The sequence below is a fragment of the Seriola dumerili genome, unplaced genomic scaffold (assembly GCF_002260705.1).
Source record: "Seriola dumerili isolate Sdu_G_001 unplaced genomic scaffold, Sdu_1.0 BDQW01000025.1, whole genome shotgun sequence".
Lineage (NCBI taxonomy): Eukaryota > Metazoa > Chordata > Actinopteri > Carangiformes > Carangidae > Seriola > Seriola dumerili.
In genome coordinates, this window is record NW_019174280.1 from 23078815 (window position 1) to 23091743 (window position 12929).

At 44.8% G+C, this 12929-nt stretch overlaps 1 protein-coding gene across 1 annotated transcript in view; it reads left to right on the forward strand.

Moving 5' to 3' along the window:
• LOC111237716 (collagen alpha-1(XII) chain-like) overlaps positions 1 to 12929 on the forward strand; it is a 110584-nt gene that overhangs the window by 50602 nt on the left and 47053 nt on the right. Inside the window, exons 29-40 of the mRNA XM_022766920.1 lie at positions 2002 to 2164; positions 5589 to 5718; positions 5821 to 5969; positions 6405 to 6534; positions 6639 to 6778; positions 6898 to 7027; positions 7128 to 7267; positions 8711 to 8840; positions 9414 to 9553; positions 11504 to 11633; positions 11978 to 12117; positions 12270 to 12399. Of these exons, the coding sequence (XP_022622641.1) occupies positions 2002 to 2164; positions 5589 to 5718; positions 5821 to 5969; positions 6405 to 6534; positions 6639 to 6778; positions 6898 to 7027; positions 7128 to 7267; positions 8711 to 8840; positions 9414 to 9553; positions 11504 to 11633; positions 11978 to 12117; positions 12270 to 12399 (1652 nt within the window). The remainder of the gene's footprint in view (positions 1 to 2001; positions 2165 to 5588; positions 5719 to 5820; positions 5970 to 6404; positions 6535 to 6638; positions 6779 to 6897; positions 7028 to 7127; positions 7268 to 8710; positions 8841 to 9413; positions 9554 to 11503; positions 11634 to 11977; positions 12118 to 12269; positions 12400 to 12929) is intronic.

The following is a 12929-nucleotide window of genomic DNA, read 5'->3' on the forward strand; positions in this document are numbered from 1 at the left end:
ACCCCCCACCCCCCACCCGTCGCCTTCTCGGCTCCCAAGAAAAGCAAACCAGCATATTTTACACTCACTGATGTACCTGGGCATTGAAATAACATTGTTGTTTTCTCAACGTCTCTTTTCTAGTGTTAAAGGCTCCGGATGGTATGTCATGTGAGAAGGACAGGTTCCTTTTCACTGTAATGTTCATGAGTTTGTGTGGAATGGTAATGTGGACGGTACGGGACAGTGTTGATGGGGAGCACACTTTTTCCTTTCTTAACTGCATGTACGTGCATTGTAGTGCCTCACTGTGCGTTCCCACCACAAGCAACTGGAAGAGCCGCCGACGATCGTTGATTTTCAGCGACCGCGATTTTTCCAGTCACAGTCCAACATCAACATTGGTGCTACAGCCGCCAATCAGCTTCCTGATATTGGCAAATTCACTGTCGGCTTGGCGATAATTCACCAATAGACAGTGACAATTATGAATTTCTGGTCCCTGTTTTGTTTTCTTTGGGACACACTATAAAGATAATGTACTGTGAAGGATCCTGATACAGCAAATAAAGGAGCAGGTGGAGGACAGGACTTGTCTTCCACCTGGTCCATTATGTTTGTGTATCACGACACCTTGTTGTGCATTAACTGAAAACGTAATAAATTCCCACAGTCTGTCGAAGAGAATGATATAAGCAGCTGCTGCAGCCGGATCATTGCTGCAATTTATTTCTCTTGATTTAACGCCGTGGAAGCGTCGTCCGCTCCAAAATCTAACCATGACCCATAATGGACGTTTAAAAACCACAGCAGTCATCAGGACCGCTAAATATAATAGTATATAGTTCTGTCTCATCTCAACACTGGACGTCAGGAGTCTGTGTTTCCAGCCTGTGGCGTAAATAAGATTTTAAAACTAATGTGTGTAGACGTGCAGCAGATTGTGGTGTGAACGTAGATCCAGAGCTTCAAATGCAGAAAGTGTGAAAAATAGACCGATAACATGTCATCCTCCACAGACCTCCGTGACTGTGATTGATTGTTTTAATGCCTCCGTGAATCATTTTGTTTTTTTTTTGTTTTTGTTTTTGTTTTGTTTTCCTTCATCTTCCACCATGTTGTCATTATAACATTCCTGTTGCCGCAGCGCAATTCATCTCACATTTTGTAACGTCATGTTACCATGTCACCGTGTCGTCGTGTCATCATGTCATCATGTCATCCTTCATCAGTGTCCACCTCTTCATCAAATGAATGTTGTTGCATGTTTGAACAGTGGCTCTGCTGCAGGGTTGCAGGTCAGGGGACTTCTACTTCAGAAGTGTCCAGTGTTCAGTAACAAAAGAAAACTTCTCAAACCCCCGATTTATCTTTTAGACTTTGTTGCCTCCAAGTTTCTTTTGAGATAATCTTAATCTGCAACTTTTGTTATAGTGTCCCTCCCAAATTTAGTTGTTTTAATCTCAAAATTTGTCTCCCTAATATTCGTTTTTATAATCTTAAAATGTCAGTTAATTCAGTTGCTATGGTTATTAACATTTTTTACGATCCCCCAATTTGTAATAATGGTTCCTAATTTTATTTCTTATAATCTCAAAATATATTATAATTTTCCCAAAATGTATCAACCATAAAAATCTGTCATAGAGCCCCCCCCCTAATTTTATTACAAAATATTATTTTATTCTCTTAATTTGTAATAATTCCATGAAAATGTTTGTTATAACCCACAAAATTAGTTGCCCACCCTAATTTTATTTCTACATCCTGGTGTAAAAGAGTCCAGCACTGTCTGATGTTAACTGACTGAAGGAGAGGTCACTGACCTCCAGCCCTGCTCTGAACAGCTTCACTGACCGTAACCTCATCACCTTCCCGCTTTCATCCTTAAATCGACCCCTTCCAGCTCCATGACCCGTGAGATCGTGGGAGCATCACCATCACTGCCATCATCATCCTCATCCTCACATCATCAGCGCTCATCAACCCCAGGATGCCACTGCTTTTACTGTGTAATCTCACTCAATGTGTCTGTGTGCTGCCAGTGCCTCCGCCACCGCCAAAAAACCTGAGGGTTTTCAACGCCACCATCTACACGCTGACGGCGAAGTGGGACGCCGCCCCCGGCCCCGTGCAGAACTACAAGATCACCTACAGTCCCACAGCTGGAGGCGAGCCCATCTCGGTGAGTTCTGCAGATGTTTAGACACCAACACTCGGGTGTCATCAGCATACGTGCATCAAGAAATGGGTCTTCAGTTCTTCCTCAGTGAAGCGCAAAATATGAAGTAAATATTTAACTCTAATACTACAACTGTATATAATACTACTATAGTGCTACATCCTAATACTGCAGGGCTGGCAGTATCATTGTATGTGGTGTTAAATCACAGTGTGTCTACATCTCAACGAATGGTAAATCTGTTTCTGCAGCAACTTTGAAGCATGAAGGAACCTCAACATTCTCCGCAGGAGGCAGAAAAATACATTTAAAAGAATAAGGGAGTAATAATAATCACAGCAGGATTTATTTATTCATTCGAGTCTCCTTGAAAATAAAACTGCAGGATATTTATTTGACCTTAATGTGACATTTTACATTATAAAGTATTTTCCTGCTGTTAGAATAAATACAGTAAATGTGCACCAAGTGGCAGGATCAACATTAAAAAAACTTCTTCTAAAAACACACACACATAATCACTTGGCTCCTCTTTGTGTCAAGAGACCAAAGCTGGAGCGGCTCCACTGACACTGAACAATGGACTGACCTCGGAGATCTCTAAAATGTTTGTTTTAAGCTTTTACACCCAAATTGGCTTCGATTCCTGGATTGTTTTGTAAATTTGAGGTTTACCAGAAAACGAATCCCTCTCTGGCCGTGAAGCCACTCCGGGTATCATCTGTTTGTCCGGGATGAGAGGAACAATAATGACTGAATTCCTCTTCAGGGTGTTTTTCTCTTATACGTTCTTCGTAACTGCTGTTGTTGGGGTGCGGCGTTTCCCAGCTGAGCTGCTTCTCGACCACCGGGAACATTTCCAGTCTGCCTGACGACAACTCGTTGAATATCTCAATATGATGGAGAGTTTTAAATCTTGTTTTCTGTACGAGTCCCAGAGCATCAGCTGACGGGAAGCTTTCTGTCCCTCTTGAGACGAACTGTCAGGAAGTCCAGAGCGAAAAAAGAAATGAATCAGGACCTGACACCGTTTGTGGTGCGTGTTCATCTCACCAGAGTTCCTCCAGTAGAAGAAGAAGAACTAGAGGAAATTGGATTTTATATTAAAGACAAAATCCATTATTCTTCAGAAACAAATTGAGAATTGATCGTCTGCATTTGAAGCCATCATCATCATCATCATCATCATCATCATCATCATCATCATCATCATCATCATCATCGTCATCATCATCATCGTCATGGGTCACAGAAGATGTTTTACAACAAAAGATTCAGTAAACCAGGGACTAAAAACTGCCAGACACCGGCTGCGTTTACAGTAAGAGTTGGATCTGGTTTCAAACGCTCGCCTCCCTGTTGAGACGCACAGAGAGCGTCCTGAAGGAGCGCGGGAAGACGCCGCTGGAGCTCTTCCATCATATTTTGGCGTTTGGTTTATGGCGGTGTCCCGCGTCGCGATGGTGCAGTTAGAAGAGTCCGAGCTCGCATTCCTGCGCCATGACTGAAGACGTGATTAGAGCTGGAAATAAGTTGAAAGGGAAACTGCGGGAGTTACCAGTTTTATTGTGTCTCTGAGATGTTATGACAGTGTTCCCCCAAACAACATGTCAAGGTCGAGTCATGATGTCACTTCAGATCCGTCTAATGGAGCTCGGATCCCCTTCGCTACGTCACATGTGTATCCTACAAGGCCGAGAGCATCTGGTGACACCGTGTCATCTGCAAGGCTTGTTGTTTCTCACGTCAGTCATGTGATTGCACACGGGTTCTTGAGCTCGGGGTTTCCTCACCGCTCTCAAAAATGTAGAAAAGTCGAGTCATGTCCAGCTGATGCTTAATGATATGTAAGTAAATATATTGAGATGTTATGGTCAGGAAGACGGAGGTGGTCTGACTGTGACTCACAGCAGAATAAATGAAACCGATCACCCACGGAGAGAAAAACCGTCTGAGAGTCTGCAGCTGAACTCCAGGGTCAGTCCTGGAGATATTCTGCATTTTTTCCTTTTTTGACAACAAATCCCACGAAACAGACTCAAGCTCAAACAATGAGCTGATCGACAAGCAGGTTTCGTCTGTGTATCCAGAGTCTAATAATATCTGAGTCCTCTGAGCCACGGAGCTGTTGAAAACACACATCAGTGAGACGCACCGCTGCTCTGGGCGACGTGCTCCTTCATCACCGTGAACTCACACCGACGTTTATTTTGACTCAGGCCCCGTCCACTCCTCTTATTAACATGCGTCTCAGGTGATCCCATCACAGGAGGACAGCGACCACCTGTGATCGGATCTCACGAACGTTATTCCCCTTTGCAAAGACCGAAGAGCGCCGCTGGAAACTGGAAGTTGTCTGAGACACCTGTAAACTTGTGCGACATGGATAAAGCCAGTTTACGCGATAAAGAAACTGTATATTTATGAGGTGGTTTTTAAAAGATTCACGACCTCAGCAGGAAGCGATGGGGTCAGAGCTGAGAGCCACAGACGGAGTGGGGAGGTCAGAAAGTGCCGAGAGGCCGTTGGTTGTGTTGACGATGAAAAGCAAAGTTACCTCATGATTAAAACGTCATCTCATAAACAAAAGTTTGCAAGTTCAATCCCCAGAGGAGCCACTGATTGTCCATTAGGAAACTAAACAGCTGCTTATTGAAAAAAAAAAAGAAAAACTCATCCACATTCCTAAAATACTGATGTAAATGTGATGCGATACCCTCTGTCCTGTATCTCTTAGCTACCAGTCAAAACTGTTTACGCCCTCTGCGATTGTGTTTACAGTGTCGTCTCCGCTTCATGATATACTGCAGAGTTGTTTGCTCGGGATTTCCCCACGGGCCACTCGGATTCCCTTGCGGAGAAACACTTTACTTAGCGGTGTCTAAATATTGTAAATAGTTTGCTGACATTGTCCTCAGAAAAGGCGAATCTGTCTCCAAAACATGTGAGTTATTACGCATTTTTGGAATTTGAGTTTGTTTTTTGTTTTTTTTAAGGAGACGGGGAGATGAGAGCAGGGATAAGTGATGACCATTAAAATCCCTTTGGATGCAGTTTATTAGCACAGCCGACACGAGCAGCTCCTTTGTCAGGTGTTGTGTGTGTTTACAGTGGAAGCCAAACAAACCTATGTTGTTTTAATAAAGACGTCAGTTATTAATCCGCCGTCAGCTGGAAAAATAAAAAAGGTTGGTTATCTTGCGGAGGAGCTGGAGGTGTGCAGCCTGCAGCCTCCCTCTGGCTGCTCCTTCTTCCATTACTCCCTCACATGTTTTGTTTTGTAAATGGATCTTTTAGAAGTGTTATGTTTTCAGGTTGTCCCGTTCTCGTGAACGTGATATCTCAGTGACGCCTCGAGGGACTTAATTCAAATTTGCCGCAAACAAACTGATTAGATTTTAACCGCTGACGTGTTTCCTGTGAACAGACGCAGGTTGGCGGGAAGAAGACCAGCCTCATCCTGCAGAAGCTCCAGCCCGACACGCCGTACACCGTCTCTGTGGCGGCCGTGTATCCCACCGGCATCAGCTCAGACATCTCCGCGGATGGAAGAACCAGTAAGAGCCTGATGTGACGAGGACTTCCAAACTGTTTTACTTCATGTTCTCACTGTTTCTCCGCTGACGGCTGTGAAATCCTTTCTCTTGTGTTTTCCCTAGAACCTCTGGGCGGAGTGAGGAATCTGCAGGTGCTGAACCCGACCATGACCACCCTGAACGTGCGCTGGGAGCCCGCCGAGGGCCGAGTGAAGGAATACAAGATCACTTACGTCCCTGCCGCCGGAGGAGCCGAGAGCATGGTAGGACTGGTAGGGCAACCACTTGTGTCGGCTGGCACTGTGCAGAGCTACACCTGCAGCCAAATGACTCACCTGCGTGTTAGTGAACCGTGATTAAACAGACGATGAGCTTCGCTGAGGCAACTTCCATCTTTTGTGCACTTTAATGCAGCAATAAACGCTGAGATGCAGATTACATAGTGTTGTTCTCAGACTGCCATAAGCACAAACTGAACTCCCTGCATCTCTGCGCTTCACTTCGCTTCCTACTTTCTTCTAAGAAAACTTTACAACATTTTTTATTTGACTAAAGTGCCGATCCTGCTTTGTTAAATAACGTGCATGCTAGCCCGCTACATCCAGCCTGTTACTGTCGAAGCAGGACTGGACTGCACGCCCGTGTCTCTGTCTCTGCTCATGGGGTTTGGAAGCAGCTGATTCGTGCTGATTTGTTGTTGAACTCAGGAAACAGTGACACCAGGTACCACCACCACCATCCTGCGGGGCCTGCAGCCCGACACCCTCTACACCGTCTCCCTGGTCCCGGTCTACGCTGAGGGAGAGGGAAAGACGATGTCTGAAAATGGAAAGACAAGTAAGACCGTTACCTTCGCCCTGTTCACGCCAGAAATCTGTCTTTATCATCCGGTCAGATGTAGGACAGAAACAAACTGAGTGTCTATCCAACCTCTCGTTCAGGGCCACTGGGAGGCGTGAAGAACCTGAGGGTGACCAACCCCACCATGACCTCTCTGACGGTGGACTGGGACCCGGCCGATGGCGCCGTTCGCCTCTACAAGGTCTTCTTTGTGCCTGTCGCCGGAGGCCGAGAGGAGATGGTGAGACTCTCTTACACCTGTCTCACCTTTCGAGGGGCAAATACAGACACGCTGCAGTTTAGGAAGTTGTGTAGTTGTGAGAAATAACCATTTAAATTTCCTTTTTTCTTGTTAAACAGGAGCAAGTTCCCGCAGGCACCACCAACACCATCCTCAGGAACCTGATGCCCGACACGCTGTACACGGTGTCGGTGTTACCGGTTTACCCGGCCAGGGAGGGAAAACGCCAGTCTGAGAACGGAAAGACATGTACGTTTTTCCCGCCGCTTCGACTGAACGACGGCGTCATGTCAAAATGTCTGTTTGCATTTTAACCAGTTTGTAACGACAATCATTTCCACGCTCGCAGTGCCTTTGGGCGGAGTGGGCAACATGAAGGTGACCAACCCGACCATCACCACTCTCACGGTCACCTGGAATCCCGCCGATGGAAACGTTCAGGGCTACAAAGTGATCTACGCTCCTGTCGATGGAGGACTGGAGATTGTGGTAAGATCCTGTCACTGCTCTGCAGTAACTGCCAGGACAAAAACAGGACGTGCAGTGGAACATGTGAGAGGAAATAGAGTGAATAATTAAGTTGTCAAATTAGCTTGAGCTGCTAACGTCACTGAGTCGAGTCAGTTTGAGTTGCGTTCACTTGAATCAAGTTAGTTGATACAGTAGTTAAGAACCTGAGTGAAGTAAAGTTAAGTAAGTTGGGTTTAGTTTAGTTAAACTGATAACAGCCAGGAAACGAAGTCAACACACACACAACACAAAACGTGGCATCGTGTGAGAAAGGCCCCCCCCCCCTTCTGTGACATGATGATTGTTTTCACACTGAAGAAAACTTTAAGCTCTTTCAGTTCAAACAAAAGAAAATCTGTCAAATTCCAACCAGGCAGCACTAAGACAAAAAACTATTTAAAAAACGATCCTCGTCTGACGCATCCCCAGCAGTGAAATGTGACATTTTTTTTGCAGCAGAAGTTCATAAAAACACCGTCAGGTCAGAAGAAACAGAACGATCAAAACCCTTCGACAGGGATTTGGTGATGTCATTCTTTTTGTCAGGATAATCCCGTCGAGCAGTCGCCCCACAATAGCATCTAAATCCTCTCTGGCTGAGGAGATCTCTCACCGTTGCATGGCGTGTTTAAAGTGTTTACGTTTCTGGAGCTCAGAGTAAGTGAGTGTAAATCCTGCTCATCGGACGCCGGCCGCCAGAATGAAAAAGAGCCGTGCAACAACACATCTGAATGCGCCTGAATGACGATTTGGCTCCAATCAGTTTGTCAAAGTAAATTTCACAGATTTTTCACAGGATTTTTTTTTTTTTTTTTAAACTCCTGCGCCAGAGGAATTTAAAAAGCTGCAAACAGCAAACAATACTCAACCTGCAATAACTGGAAAAATGCCAGTCAGTCTGGCTCAGTCCGAGTTTAACTACTTTTGTTGTTTTTATAGAGAAATGGTGAAAATGAACTGATGGAGAACAAGTAAAACAAACCATGACAACCATAAAAAAAACACCTTTTAATGACAGAAACATCTGAGCCACATCCATATTAAAACACTTGAATATAAATGTCATTAATCAGTTTTGTTTTCCGTGTTCAGTGAAATATATTATATATTTTATATTATGATGTTATAACTGTTGGTTTAACTTAATTTAACTTCATTTTAGAGCATAGAAATAGTCAAAGTTTGAATGTTATATATCTTCAGCACATTATAGTTTCATAATAGTTGACCAGTGGTTTCAGGAATAAAGCAGCTCCAGTAAAACTGATAGGACGTTTTTGTGAAACCCAGCTGTTCCCTTAAGGGGAAAGTTTGAGCTTTCACCTGCTGGAGGTCAAAGGTCGGGGCTCTCGGGGCTGGTAGGAATGTAGCCTCTTGGCGAAGGGCAGCTCCTCATCGACTCCACCGCGTGTGTCTTTGCAGGAGCAAGTGTCGGAGAGCACCACCACCACCGTCCTGGACAAGCTTCTGCCGGACACCCGCTACACCGTCACCGTGGTGCCCGTCTACGCAGAGGGAGACGGACCCAGCCTGTCCGACAGCGGCAAGACGAGTGAGTGACTGTGGCCTCAAAGAGGCGCAGGTAGAAAGAGTAGTTAGCCCTGAAGGCAGCCATCCTCAGACCTCACTTACAGTCGTACAGTCGTTTTGTTTCCTTCAGCATCTTCCCTGAATGAGTTATTTGTCTGTTTTGTATTTGTTTTTGTCTTTGAGTAGCTACTGTTCCTCTGTGTGTTCTGACGTTTCCAGTTGCATTGATAGTTTTATTTTTACTCTCCAAATAAAGAACAAGTCAAAGGAGTGAAGTGTGAAAATATGTTGCACTAATGAAGTTGAAGAAGTTGTGAGGGTGTGTAGTTTTAATCTCCACTGCTCCAGCACGGAGCAATTGAAGTGACAGACCAGAAAATAGCTTTCCAATTGTAACACAAATATACAAAAGCATCAGTCTCAGTGTGAGTCAATAGACTGGGAGTAAAGCTTGCCAGAAAAACCACCATTTCCTCGGTATCCAGCATCTGAACAAATCGCCCCCTGGACACCAGTAACCTCTGACCAGACAGCAGCTGTGCATCGCTCTGATCCAAGCGCTGAATTTGTCTTCCTGTTTCGTGTCTCTGCTCAGAGCCGCTGGGTTTTGTGAGAAACCTGCAGGTTACTGATCCCACCACCAGCACCCTGAACGTCCGCTGGGAGCCCGCCGAGGGGAGCGTACGCGAATACATCGTGATCTGGGTGCCAGCGGCCGGAGGAGACCAGGATGTGGTAAGAACTCGTTCACGCACCGCTGATATGATGTCACCTCGTTAAACACTTTTCTTAAGACAAGCTGAGCTTCACTGAGACGAGATGGCAGAGTAGGAGCGAGAAATCTGCCAGATGTTGGACTTTCACCAGAAGCTTCATCCGTCTGTAAAGTATGAAAATCAATACACAGACTCCTCAGGCTTTGTTGAATGTTCAATCCGCCACCGTGTCCCACCGCTTCCAACCTGAAATCATTTACTGTTACAGTGTCATTGCAGGGCAAGTTGATTTAAAGATCCTTCCCTGCATCACTTCAAATAACCAAACTATGACCAAGTTATTCCAGACTTGATGTTGACTGTGGAAATGAATGGAAACCAATAGATGATTCACAGTAGAAACAATATTTTAAAGGTCCCATATTTTACACTTTCCAGTGTTTTATTAAAAGTGTTGATCTATTAGAAGATATATTTGTGGTTTTAAGAACCAAAAACCATCTCAGTGTAGTTTTACATCTCCTCTCTCAGGCTTCTCTCTGCAGCTCTAGCAACAACAGGTCAGTGAGCCAATCAGAAGAGAGAAGGCTCTGAGCCTCTCTTCTGATTGGCTGACTGTTTTCTGAGTGATCCAATAAAAATATAGCAGATTTCAGGTAAAAACACTCAGAGAAACCAAATCCTGCAAGGTTTGGATGGTGGGTCCAGGTGGGCGGGGCTTGGTGACTGCTTTGTTGTGACATCACAAAGTTCCAGAAGTCCTGACGGCTGGTTTTAAGGCTCAGTTTCTGAATACAGGCTGTGTGCATTTCTCTGTGGACTGAGGCTTTGATACTTTCACAGTATTAATATAGAAGCTAGAGCTGATCTATAATCACACGACACATGGACACAGACCTTTACACTGGAGGAGCTTTGAAGTTTCCAAAATACAACAGCATTGTTTGCACAGTAGTTAGCTGTGATGTGAAGTTTAATTAGTAGTAACAAGGCAAAACTACTGTAGTAGTCCTTTAAGTACTTGATAATGCTGCATGTTGTGTCACATGTTGTTTATTATATTTACTCTAAAAACAAGAGACAGCGACTGTGGTGTTGATAATGTGAATATGTGAATATGAGGTGAAACTCCTCTTTGTGCTGACTACATCACAAAGAAAGTACTAACATTACTTTTTAAGTAATAGCAGGTTCTGTGCTGTGAGAGCAAATAGCTCAATTTTAGTTTTGGCCTGAAATTCAAGTTTTCCCAACACTTGTGGAGAGCTGGCAGTGGCCTGAGATGATTCCACTCGTTTCCAAGGCAGTTTCACGCAAGAACGTTTTTTTCTCGTCCTGGAAAAAGTGCAACATCGAGTTATCAAAAGATGAAAACCATCGGATAATGTTGTTGCCTTTAAAATCTACATTTTTCTTACAGCTAATGGAAAACATTTGACAGTGTTGTGGGATAGTTTAACTCATTTCCAAGGCAGTTTGAGCTGTTTTCTATAAAGCAATGACAATATCTCGAGGGGTTCCATATTGTGTCACTTGGTTGAAGACATGTCGTGAAATGAGATGATTTGATTTGGAAACAACTGAAATCATCCTCAGCTTACTGGCAGGTTTTGGAGCTTAATATTAGATTAAATGGACAAAGAAGAAATTTATATTTGTATCTGAGGAAGGCGCACGCTGCTCCCTGCCAGCTCAGTACTTTACATGATCTGTCTCTCTCTATCTCAGGTTTTGAAGCGCGAGCTTTCTGCTTAAATCCATCTTTATCTCCGAGCCTCTTCTGTTTCTGTTACTGAGCTACTCAGACATTTACTGAGTGAAGCCGCATCCAAGAAGACTGGGCTCACAGCGCATTAAACTGTGACTTCGTTCAATCTGCATCTGCCAAACCCCGCACTTCTCCCCAAATCCTACAGTTCACCAGGTTCAGTAGTGGTTTTCTCTTCTCTTCCTCCTCCTCCTCCACCAGGATCAGGTGTCAGGAACCACCACCGCCACCGTCCTGAAGAACCTGGATCCGGACACCGAGTACACCGTCACAGTGGTGCCCGTCTACCACGAGATGGAGGGCAAATCGCAGTCTGAAAACGGGAAAACGAGTGAGTTCTGGCGAGTCTGTTGACTGATGTGTAGCTGGATGATGTGGCCTGGAAAACGATGCTGAGCCAGGAGTCGTTTCACTGAATGTGTCCAGAAGTTAAAGAGGCAAAAGACGATAGATTAACATTGCAGAGAAAAATATTATAACACCATTTAAAAAGGGGGGAAGGAAAAAATACTTTAGTAGCTGCACGTCTGTGTTTAGAATATCTAATATTTGACAAATGTTATGGCAGCTCAAGCAGAGATAAAACAGATAAATGTTGTTTATTGAGTTGAAAGGTCTGCTGTCGGACAGAGAGAGTATCATCAGCACTAACTGAGACCTGCTCCTCTTCCTCAGATCCTCTGGGTGGAGTGAAGAACCTGAAGGTGACCGACCCGACCATCAACACCCTGACGGTGCGCTGGGATCCCGCGGTCGGCAACGTGCGCAGCTACAAAGTCTCCTACACCGCCGAGCCGGGAGGAGAGGAACGAACGGTAGAAAAACCTCGCCGCGACGCACCCAGACCGCTCTGCCTCTAAAACGTTTCTCTGCTCACTTTAATTTGCACAGTCGACTCACTCATTCTCACCATAATCACATTAAGCCGTTATCTCGCTGAAGGATGTTTGAACGTTTTGTCGAACAGGAGGAGGTGTCGGGCGGCACCACCAACACCGTCCTCAGGAACCTGGACCCCGACACCGTCTACAACGTGGCTGTTGTTCCCGTCTACCCGGACGTGGAGGGCATACGGCAGGCTGAGAAGGGAAAGACAAGTGAGTGAATCACCCGCGACTCCAGACATTCCTGAGAGCTTGTGTGTATTGTTGTAGAAAAATGTCAAATAATCGAATCTGAAAATTCCCCCTGATGCTTAGTGTAGGATTGTTTGGTTGTTTATCAGATAGAAGCGAGACGAGGAACGTAACTAGTAGCATAGTTTATAGTTTTATAACAGCTTTCTCCACTTCCTCTCGTCTGAAACGTCCGAACTGCCCTAATGAACAAACACTGAACGTTATTTTTGACTCGACACAGGCTTCAACTTTAAAAGGACTGTAAAGGTTTTGCCAGTTCTGGGTCATTGAAGACGCCATGAAATGTCGATGAAATGTAAACAATGAATGAACGTAAACCAATGGGCCGTCAGTCTGTCAGAGAAAGGGGGGGGGGCAGGACTTTTCCAGGACTTGCGGCAGCAGCTAGTTGTAAATCTGTCACTTTGTTTGTCAGTAAAGTTCTTTATAACTACTGGTTAGTTTCAAAGTCGTGATTTACTGAATTTGGCTGCACCATGCAAAGGAAT